Source organism: Pteropus alecto, unplaced genomic scaffold (genome assembly GCF_000325575.1).
Source record: "Pteropus alecto unplaced genomic scaffold, ASM32557v1 scaffold195, whole genome shotgun sequence".
Lineage (NCBI taxonomy): Eukaryota > Metazoa > Chordata > Mammalia > Chiroptera > Pteropodidae > Pteropus > Pteropus alecto.
In genome coordinates, this window is record NW_006438073.1 from 9025592 (window position 1) to 9037112 (window position 11521).

Below are 11521 nucleotides of genomic sequence, written 5' to 3' on the forward strand. Positions count from 1 at the left end.
CCTCCCAGCCCCGCAGGCCGGGCAGCCCCCAAGCCCAGGGCCACCGCGAGACGAACGCTGCCCCGAGGTGGGTCACCTGCCGACTGAACCTGGGCGCGCTTTACGCTGTGCTTCTGAGCTGGCGGGGGGCCGGGTCTGCGCTGGGGCTGCTGGGCCCGAGGGCCCCCACTCATGCCTGGCCACGGCCTAGCCGCCTCTGCTTGGCCGACTGGGAGCTCAGCCTCAGTCCCGGAGCAGCTCGAGCGCTGGGGGTCGTCTTGCCTGGACCGTGGGCACCTCCCAGCCCCGCAGGCTGGGCAGCCCCCAAGTCCAGGGCCACCGTGAGACGAACGCTGCCCCGAGGTGGGTCACCTGCCCACTGAACCTGGGCGCGCTTTACGCTGTGCTTCTGAGCGTCGATCTAGGGGCTCGGGGGCCGTGGGAACGGATTAAAATCACAAACCAAGAGGTGGGCGAGGCCGCTGGACACGCTGTGCAGGACGAGGGGTCTGGAGTGCACCCTCTGTGGCTGCATCTCCAACAGCTGCGGGCTGGGCCTGGGACGGGCAGCGCTCCGGCCTCAGGCCTCCCCGCAGCACCAGGGGTCACCGCCTAGCACGGGAGGCAGAGCCCGCTCGCTCTGCAGTGTGGACCCCCCACCTCCGATGGCCGTCAGTCCATCTGGATTGCCTTCAGAGGGTGCATGACGGATAACCGGAAGCCACGGCCTTGCTGGGCAGGTTCTAGGACAGTGACTGCAGTGACTCAGAGACAGCAGTTGCATCAAGAGGTTGGGGAGTGTCCTTGGCAAGAGTCTCCGGTAACACACGGACAAAATGAGTGGCCACTGCCGGTCCTGGGGTGAGACACTCCTGCCGAGGGCCGGCGTCCCCGACCTGCGCTCCACCCACGGCCCCCGGTCTCGGCACACGCTCATCTAAGAGGCAGAGCCCAATTCTGTCCTGCTTTGCGGGGAAAGCGACGAGGAAGATGAAGGCAGGGAGCAGGGGTGTCACACAGGGTCACCGTCCACAGGGCTGCCCGGCCCAGCGCCCTGCTTTGCGAGCAGAGTCTTACTGATGCGCAGCCACCCCCGCGGGGCTGTGGTCCAGGGCGCCCCGTGCTACGTTGGTGATGCTGAGTCCATGACACACACTCGGCTCCAAAAGCCTGAGGTACCTACTGTCTGGGCAGCTAGAGAGAAGCCTGCAGCCCTCTGGGCCAGAATCGAGGGCTTTGGGACTTGGAGTTGGCACAGCCACGAGACTGCCCCCTCCGCCTCTCTCTCCTCCCAGTCTGTCTGTCTGTCTCCCTGTCACTCACTCACACTCACGCGCACTCTCTTTCATGCTGTTAGCAACATTAACAGAAGCTGCAGCTCATTCAGCTTTGCGTGACTGCACACACGTGACGGAACGTGTAGCGGTAACTTCTTCACACACGCTGTGACCTCAGGGCTAAGCGCACGCTCGTCTGGGCTCCCACCCCCACCGCTCTGCTCCCATTACACCTGTGGGTACCTTCACCAGGTGGACGTCCTGTCTGCTGAGCTGGTTTTGGGACAGGCCCTCTCTGTTCACAATCCACGGGTGTTTCAGGACCTGCACGGCCGTCAGGCGCTGGTGGGGGTCCACGTGGAGCATTTTGGACACCACGTCCTGTCAGAGAAGGTCAGAGGCGGGGAGGAAGGCGCGTGATCAGTGCCTTTCACGGAGCCTCCCTAGCAAAGTTCCTCTCTCTCTTCCGGCAAAACTCGTCCACTGTTCACGGAGCGATTCTTTGCATTTCAGGGGTCAAGTGTTTATTTTTCAGGTTTTAAGTATGTCACGGTTTCTAAGTTTTAACCATCACCAACTTAGTGGTTCACCCCAGGTTTACTTTGTGTTAAAGATTTGACGTCTACAGAGAACTCGAACGTGAGATGTTAAATGGTGCACATGACCTAACGAAAGACTATTTTATGAAACGCGGTCTCCCTCCAAAGGGAGAAAGTGAAATAATGAATAACCTACGTATAGACACCAATGCGTGACAATGCGCGTAGTTACACTGTTATCAGAATTAGGCACGGACATTTGCTACGAATAATCACCGACCATGGAATTGACAATCTGTAGCCATCGCACGTGTCTGATGGGCTCCTGTCCAACAGACGTGATTTTCCTATGCGATTGTAAAGAAATAATAAAAACTCCGAAAAGTGGTTAAACACAGAGTCTCACGTTAGTCGCGTGCTGCGGTCCATGTGCACGTGAGCACCCACGTGGACGCACGCCCACCACCACGACCGTCATTTGCACCTGCGCAGTGTTCCTGAGGCTGCCTTCACTCGCTGACGCACCTGTTCCTCTGAGCCCCCGGGACCGTCCGTGGGGGAAAGAGGGTGGCTTACTTTGTTTTGTAGATGAGGCGCTGACACCCGCAGTGACTGACCTGGTGCCCAGGAAAGACCGACGGCGAGAGCCCGCTCCGTGGCGTCCCCACACGCCGCGACGTGAAAACAGCCAATCGGCGTATGTGCGTGCGGGGAAGCCGAAGCGCTCCGCACAGCTCCGGTCATAACCACCGCGAAGCAGCGCCACGCACTCCATCAGCACCCATTTTCCCCCGAGACATCCAACGCCTGCTAACACGTACTAACGTGAATCTCGGCAACTCCTTGAGACAAAGGCCCTCTGGACGTGCCGACGTTTCGTTTCCAGGAGTGAAAATGAAGGCAGAGACCTATGTGGACTTGCTCACGATCGTACAGTGAAGCATGTGTTTTACACGTGCAGGATGCAGACGAAGTGAAAACACGTGGATCCGCAGGCGTCGGCTGCTGCTGGGGCCTGGAGGCTTCGTCGTATTGCGAGCATGGAGATGGGGAAAGGCACCAGGGACGGCGGGAGGGGAGGACGTGGCCGTGACGGAGCAGGAAGGACTGTGCAAGGTCCTGGGGAACCGTCAGGCCCTCTGCCTGCACCTGTGCTGTCGGTGTTGTGTTCAGTACATGAGTTTACCCCTGTCCTGACTGCCTGCCCCCAACTCCTGCCAAAGACACCATCAGCACCCAAGTCCGGGTCTGCGGCTCTACGGCAGGAACCAGAACTGAGGATTCCTACACCCATCTCAGACAGCGGATGGGAGGGAGCACTGGGAATGTCAGGGCCTGACACATGGGAAGTGCTCACTAAATGCAGCTATCACCCCTCTGCCATTGCCTCCTCCATGACCTCCATGACCTCCATGACCTCCATGACCTCCATGATCCCCGCCATCTCCTCCACCATCTTCCTCAGCGTCCCCTCCGTCATCCCCTCTGCCATCACTCTACCATGTCCTCTTCCATCTCCTCCGCCATCAGCCCCGCTGGCCCCCGCGCCCTCCGTGAAGGAGGGCGGACACCGACGGCGGGGGCAGGGCTGGAATCGGGCCTCCAGACCATCTATGCCTCTCTAGTGCCTTCACAGTTACCCAGGAAATAGACTTGACGCTGCTTCTCACTAGCGCTGGGGGTCTAACGTACTCTTTGATTAAAGAGAAGTTTGACGATGTCAACTAAAAAAGATCAAGTCCGATGGACGGAACGAACGAGGCCGGCCACTGCTGTGGAGCAGCACAGATGCAGAGTGTCCTAAGAGAAATGCCCCTCGGCACCAGGCTCAATCCACCTGGTCGGTCTGTGGTCATTCAGGGAGCTCACTCTGTAGCGTCACTGGCAGCTTGAGGGTGATTTCACACGTCATGGCCCAGCCCTGGTACCCAGCGTTTGGTCAAACATCAGTCCAGACGTTTCTGTGAGGTGTTTCTTAGATGAGACTGACATTTAAATCGGTCGACTCTGAGTAAAGCAGATGACCCTGCATGCTGTGGGTGGGCCTCGTCCGAGCAGGCGAAGGCTTTACGAATGAAAACCCTGGGTCCCCGAGGCAGAGAGACTTCTGAAAGCAGACAGCCTCTGGGCTCCAGCGGCGACATCTGCTGTCCTGAGTGTCCAGCCTCCACAATCACGTAAGCCAGTTTCTTAAACATGAATCTGTCCTTGTCTCTTTATCACGTACGCACAGGCATTCTGCCGGCTGTTTCTCCGGAGACCCTGACACATCAAGACTGTACCATCAAATATTTCTGCCAGAAATTTTTTTTTTAGCTGAGCAGCTTTAACGAAATCTATGTGATAAAACATCTCTACAGTCCCCATGAAAGGCGTCCTTGGCCCTGTCACAGAGGGCTCCGGGCCCCACCCCTGGCGAGGGCGCCGGGCCCGAGCTCACCTTTGCCGCGTCGGATATGGAGTCCCAGTTCCCGCCGGAGAGGGCGTACTCCCCGCTGCCGACCCGCGCCAGGATCTCCTCGGGGGTGTCGTCTGGCCCGTTCGCAAACGGGGTGAATCTGCGTGAGGAGAGGTTCGTGGTCATGAGCTTCCATTTCATAATCTAAATCCAAGCTCACAACGGGGTATCGCCTCTTTGTTGTTAAAAACAGCTTTTTCCTTCCCACTATGCTCCAAATCCAGGACTCATGGAAAAACAATTTATTTCTTAATTTATTTTCCCGACTTGGCCAATGCTGGGGGTCGACAGGGCAAGTGAAGGGACCGCTCCCCGCCTCCCTGGTGACTGTGCGCGCAGTGGGTGGCCTGGTGCTGTGGTTTCTATGGAAGCAGCGTCATACCTGGGTGAGAGCTGACAGGCGGAGTCTGAGACCCTGGCTGACCTATGACCGACGGCCTAATTAATTTTTTGAGCTTCCACTGCAAAATGGACACGTGAATGGGTAGCTGGATGACGTGCTCATGGGGACCTCAGCAGTGACACACACGGGCGCACGCACAGGGCGGGCAGCCGCTGTTCCTCGCACGTGAGTGAGGGTGTCTATGCCGTCGCCCCCTGGCATAAGCGGGGCTCGTCAGCATCTGCTCCCCCAGGAGCGGAGTGACACGTGCGTCTAGCAGCACTTCCTGTAGTGCGAAGTCCGTGACCTTCGTCTAACGTGCAGCAGAATGAGCAGCAGAAGAATCGCGAAGAACTCAGCAGTGTGCCATCAGGAAACGCCACACACTGCTCTCCGTCCACGGTGGACGCTAACGCCTGCTTTATTATGAAACGCCCCGTTACGGCCACGGGAAAAGCAGGCCATGCCCGTCTGTTCTTGTGAGAGCACTGTCCCTTCGCTAAGCAGGACTGGCCATCTAGACGCCACGCCCCTGTTCCCCTCCGCTCAAGCAGCTGGTGGACTTAAAAATGCCAGGAACCAGAGGGTTTCTTAGGATTCTAGACTTTCCCTCAGAGTGAGGTCAACAGGAGCAGGGCTCGTGAGGGGCGGGGCCCAGGCAGCAGACGCCACCCTCGTCCTGCGACAGCAGGTGACCCGTGCATGCACGTCTGCTGGCACGAGAGCCGGTCGCAGAGCCGTCACTGGCCTCCTTCAAGGTGCCATTCGACCGAGAAGCTTCTATGGCTGCCTCTTGGCTCAAGAGAATGATTTTGAGCAGCAGGTGTCGTGACCTGGAGTGGCGGGGGCAGTGGCGAGGGTGTGGCGCCGGGGCCTGGGCCTGGGCTTTGTGTGGATGACCCGAGCTCCGCGGTCCCAGCGCCCTGACTCTGGAGCCACCTTTAACAAAGACACGGGGCTAAACCTCTGCCCTCGGTCTTCCGTTCTGAGAGGGGCCGAGGAAGTCGAGGGTTTGCCCACACCTGTGCCGTGGGGACAGGCCCCCACCGGCCCCAGAGGGACAGCCCTGGGGACCTGCCCCCCATCTTGTGTGCAAGATTGCCCCCGAATGCCAACACCTGAGGGCCTGCCTTACCCCGCCAGCATGGTGTACAACAGGATCCCCAAACTCCAGATGTCACATGCGGCGTCATAGCCTTGCCGCTTCAGGACCTGGAAGGGAAAAAGCGATGACATTCGAGTTCGCAGCACACGGTTCTGATAGGACCGTGACCCCAGCAGGGCAGGAACAGGGCAGCCTTGCATCAGGGCAGAGCTGACTCTAATGTGCCAACTGGGGCTCCCCAAAAACCACAGACAGGAACCGCGGCTCTTGCCGGAGACAGGACAGGCAGACGGAGAGGAAGTACTGAGTTTTTAAGCAGAAGGATTTTTCTTATCACGGTAAAGTACACAGGACGTGAAGATCGCCGTCGTAGCCATTTCTAAGTGCATGGTTCAGTGTCACTAAGGCATTCACGTCTCGGCCACCGTCTCCAGAATTCTTTCTTTCTCCCAAACTGAAACGCTGTCCCCGGGACACACGAACTCCCCACCCCTCCCCCAGCCGGGTCCCGCCATCTGCTTCCTGTCTCTGTGGAGGGGACCACCCGGCGATCTCACGTAAGTGGAGTCACACGGCACTTGTCCTTTCCCGTCCAGCTTATCTCGCTTCGTGTCATGTCCTCATGTTGGTGCACGGGACAGGATTTCCCTCCTTTTTAAGGCTGAATAATGTCCCACCGTGTGGATGGACCACGTTTCGTTCATCCGTTCAGCCGCCCATGGGCCCGTGGGTGCGTCTAGTTCTCAGCTACTGTGGATCGCACTGCCGTGAACATGGTACATCTACGCTGAGATTTTTTGAGGAATCATTAAGAATTTCCTCGTGTCCCTGGATTACATGCTTCAGCAGAGGGCCACCCTCCGACACATCTGCAGTTGAGCCGAACAAGGAAAGCACACACGTCGGGGTCACCGCGGCCCCCGGCTGCAGCGCTAGTGAGGGCCAGGAGCGCTGTGCCCAAGGCCCCAGCCCGTCTCCCCATCCCAGTGCCTGACGCTGCACGGTGCCTGCAGCCTGGAGGTGGTCAGCCAGGACACGCAGGTGAACTGCCATTCACCGTCCGGCCCTCACCTCACGGCTAGCTCACCGGCTGGGGGGTCTCACTTCACCATAAGGAGTTTGGGGTTTTTGCGTCTGTGAAACGCAGCTGATGGTACCTACCCCGTCCGCTCCATATGGTGTAAGAGGATAAAAGTAGAAAAAAATAGATAGAAGCGCTTTGTAAATGACAATTTAAGGTACTGTACAATCAGTAAAATCAATACTATTAATACTAATATTGATCAAACAAAGCAATAGTAGAGGCTTATTACCAGATTATTTTTGAAGGGGTCACAGTAGAGTCTGAATAATGTCTGGATGACCTGAAAACGCCCGACGCAGATCCGTGCGTGTCTGCAGCAGGCATCTGACTGCCACCCTCCTCACGGACCAGTACCTGCCCCTCAGACGGCTCAGACCAGCCGCGAGGAGCCAGCGTGCCTTCTGCGTGGGGCACGCTGTACACGCCTCTCACGGCTTCATCGCCAACCAGGGGGACCCGCACAGAACCTAACGTCCATTTCCTCCTGACCCCTGACCCCTGCCCCACCCCCCAATCCCATCAGCAACATCAGCCTCTGCCTTCCAGACCTGCTCTCACGGCATCTCAGGCTTGGCTGCTTTTCTAAAAAGCAGGAAACTGGATTTATCTCTATCAACCTGTGACTGACTTCAGACCCTAATGGAATGACCCCGGGGTTCTCGGGTCCTCGGAGACGTCCAAGATGACGGGCAGGGCGGGCGCGTGGGCTTGCGTGGCTCCCGCCTGCCCACTCTGCGGGGCCCCGGCGGACGTGGGCAGCTGCTCGCTTGCTCCTGTCCTGGAGAACAACCTGAAGCAGGAATCACAGCTCGGCCGGCCACGAACCTGCGGCACCCCCCAGTGCGGCTGCAGGGGGACTGGGGATCACAGACTGTGGGTCCCACAGCGCCCCCCTCCGATGGCGCCACTTCCCGGTGTAGCTAACAGATACGCAGACTTTACCAGACAGTCCACGGCACGGTGCCTTTTTACATCAAAGTGTCACGTAAAAAATAAATAAACGGAGCCAGAGCCGCGTCCCGGGGGAGCTGCCCTGCGCGTCTGACGCCTCACGCCTCTGGCTACGCCAGGGCAGGGTCACCTTCGGACGGGGCCTAAAGCAACCTCCTGGCGTCCCCAAGGGCAGGCAGTGAGGGTGACAAGACAGCAGCTTCCATGACGACTGGACTGGTGGCTACCGGACTGAACGTTAAAACCGCTGTTGAGAGTCGGCGTCACTATGCCGTGTTTCCTGCACCAGGAGCAACGCCCGCCCTCTGCGGGTGCCACTGTCCCCCCCGCCCCCCGCCTTCGCCCCCTCGTCGGACACTGTCTGGGTTCCTGCCTGAACCAGCGCTTCCTGAACAGCTGTTCCTCTGCTCACACGTAAATGCTCGTTGTCTCTCACTTTGAAAATCTTTTTATTTTTAGGTGGACAGTCACCTTCAGACATTCTACGGACAGGAAAATAAAATAACCGTGTTCGAGCAAGACCAGTGGCTGTTTTCTGATCCATTTCTATTTCTATTCTCTACCATCACTGCCGACCCGGACCGAGACGTCTCTGCCGTCCAGTCTACCCGGGGCCCCCTTACCTCGGGAGCCACGAAGTTCGCCGTGTAGCAGGGTGTCATGAGCAGCCCGTTCTCGGCTCGCAGCTGCTTGGCAAACCCGAAGTCACAGATGCGGATGGACTCAGGGTTCCCGGACTCGTCCACGTACAGTATGTTACTCGGCTTCAGGTCCCGATGCACGACCTGGGAGGACGGACAGACACACTTGACTTGGGGGCCCAGGGTGGAGCAGGAAAGAGAAGGGGCGCATGCAGGAGGTGGGGGCTATTTAGGGATCCTTTATTCTGAGCGGGTGCCGTAACAGGAAGCAAGTCAGCCTGGGTGCCACACCGAGGGGGGTCTTTCTCCTCCCCTTCACATCAACGTGCAAACCTGGACCCCTGACAGTGAATGAGCATCTGAGCGATTACACACACACGTACACAGACACACACACACATGCACGCATGTGCGCGTACACACGTGTACACATGCACACATACATGCATGCACACATACATGCGCGCGCACGCGCACACACACAAACACACACACACACGTGGACATCCGAGATGCGGGAACAGCTTACTGGGGACGTGACATGAAAGGGGACGCCGTGGTGGGTTCGGGTGACGCGCACATGAACGTTTGCGTCCTGCCCGCCACAGGGCAGCAAGGCCCGGCGCCCATGTGCCCGTGCGTGATGCAGACGTGAGACTTCTGCTGTGCGGTGTGACAGGAAATGGCAGTCGCACAGGAGCCCTGAAGCTGCACCTGTTCTGCGTGAGGTGCTGGCCCCGAGCTCAAGGGGCCGTGTGCCGCCGGCTTCACCGCCACTTGTCTACAGTGTTCCAGGAACTGATGCCTGCACAGGGCAAGCGGCGAGGGTGCTGCGCTTCCCCTTATCAAGCCCACAGTCTCTCTTCGCTGTGACTGATCTGGGTAAACCTGTTTCCCTCCTTAGCTCCTAGATACACGACGTGCACGCATGCAGAGGGAAGCCGGGCCTCCTGAGCGCCCGGCCCCGAGCCCAGAAACCCTGTGACCGCCCCGGCGCCCTGACAGCCGGGGGTGGACATCTTACCCCCTGGGAGTGCAGGTAGTCCACGGTCTTGGCGACGGTGCACAGCACGTGGCTGGCCTCCCGCTCGGAGAAGCACCTGTGCTGCAGGATGCGGTCCAGCAGCTCCCCGCCGCGCATCAGCTCCGTCACCAGGTACACGAGCCTCCCGTCGTCGTAGACCTGGCGGCCGACAGGGGGGACGCACGACCTCAGCGGCTGCTATGGGCAGCAGCTCCGGAGGGGACCTGGGTCTCAGGGCTCCCCGGGACAACGTGCAGGACCTCTGTGGGAAATGAGTGACTGGCCCATCTAGTCACAGCAGATGTGGCTCTTAGGACAAAACCACTTACGTGACTTGCTGCTGGCAGGGAACGAGCTAATAACTGCCGGACGAGAGTCCAGCTGAGAGAAGGCTGCGGTGGCCTCCCAGAAGCCAGCACTCAGAGGCTGAACACACGGAGCCGGCACAGCGCCGGCGGCCGGTCCCCAGGGCCGGGCCTGTCAACCTGCGCTGCGGGTCTCAACGGGGACCGTCTTGGTGGCAGGCAGCCTGACCCTGCGCTTCTGACAAGCCCTTGGGCCGCTGTGCCATGGTGCCACGGGCTGGACTTGGAGCAGCCAGGCCCAGGGTGCAGACAGGAGGGCGGCAGTCGGCCGTTAGCACGCGAGAGTGGTGCTTTCACTCCAGAGCTTTTCGTCATACCACCGCTAATGCCACGAGCCCACAGTGCGCTCATGTCACTGTGCGCGGGTCACGCTGAGCATGGGGCCCGTGCTGAGAACGGGAGGGAGCCCTGCGTGCGATTCCTTTCTGGCCTACGCATCAATGACCTTCCTCGACTCTGACGTCAATAACCGATGTGGCTGACGTGCTGCGTTATGTCTGAGGTTATGAACGCAAAGGCTCCACTTTCGAGAACATATGCACGATGATGTCAATGACCTTCCTCGACTCAAGTCAATAACTGATGTGGCTGATGTGCTGCGTTATATCTGAGTTTATGAACACAAAGGCTCCACTTTCGAGAACATATGCACGATGATACTCGTAATAAAAATGATTTCAAATGCTCGAGTTTTCAAGGTAGCTGATGTCTGTGGACTTAACGTGTAAATAAAGACAAACGGCAGGAGGGCGCAGGTGGCCAGGGCCCGCCGGAAGGCCGGCCAGGCTTCGGCCAGCTCTGCCGACACAGGCCCGCGGACCACGTTCCCTCAGAAGTGGACTGGCGTTTGGAGCCCTCTTACTCTAGGCATTTAGGGGGCCCGGCGGGGAACGAGGTGGCCCCAGTGTCTTATGGTTGTGGTCCGGGATGCTGGAATCGCTGCAGTCTGGGGTGGAGAGGAGGGGGAGTCTGCCCTCTACCCCACACACCAGAGCCCCATGGTCTTTGTGGATGGCTTGGGGGAGCCCCCGAGGTCCCCAACAGGCTGGGATGTGGCTGGGATGTGACAAAGGACCACGGATCGACCACAGAGGAACTATGAGGGCCCCACGGCCAGAGCTGGAGCCCCGACTGGACCTTCCCTGCCCCATCGGCTCCACAGTTCCCACGTCCCCAGTTCAGGAGCATTCAGGAACGACTGTGATGCACAGGTGTTAGAACCCACAGCGGTTCCCTCCCCTTCACGCTGTGACTGGGGAGGACGGGGGTGTGACTGGGGTGTGGACCCGGGTGTGAAGGTCCGCGGTGCGTGCGGCATGCGCTCAGGCCCCGTACACATGAGCCATACACGTGAGCCATGCAGGACGCTGGCTTTTCAGGGCCAGGTGGAGAAACGCGAGGCAGGGGCGACGTCGCCACCTGGTGGCCACTTACGTCTTTGAGGGTGATGATGTTCGGGTGCTGGCCGTACCGCAGGAGAATCTCGATCTCTTCCGAGGGGTCGCGTTTGCTCTTATCGATGATCTGGAACAAACAGGGGCCGTGAGGCATCGGCCAGCGCCTGGGGCTGTGCCCTTCCCTCCGGCTCGCAGCAGCCCAGGGGGCCCACGGATTCCCAGGTGCGCACGGCAGCGCACTGTGCCGGCCAGCACCGGCCCACGTTCTCCCCGTCCCGGCCAGCACCGGCCCACGTTCTCCCCAGGAAGCCCCGTCCTT

General features: G+C 59.2%; 1 protein-coding gene across 2 annotated transcripts in view; it reads right to left on the reverse strand.

Annotated features, from left to right (window-relative positions):
- The window catches only part of RPS6KA2 (ribosomal protein S6 kinase A2), a 102765-nt gene that overhangs the window by 2079 nt on the left and 89165 nt on the right, over positions 1-11521 (reverse strand). The window contains exons 15-20 of one of the 2 annotated variants that reach the window (XM_006915044.3): positions 11240-11329; positions 9441-9599; positions 8399-8560; positions 5771-5847; positions 4236-4353; positions 1500-1637 (exon numbers count right to left, since the gene is read on the reverse strand). In XM_006915044.3, the coding sequence (XP_006915106.1) occupies positions 1500-1637; positions 4236-4353; positions 5771-5847; positions 8399-8560; positions 9441-9599; positions 11240-11329 (744 nt within the window). The remainder of the gene's footprint in view (positions 1-1499; positions 1638-4235; positions 4354-5770; positions 5848-8398; positions 8561-9440; positions 9600-11239; positions 11330-11521) is intronic. The other variant, XM_015591910.2, reaches the window with a different exon arrangement.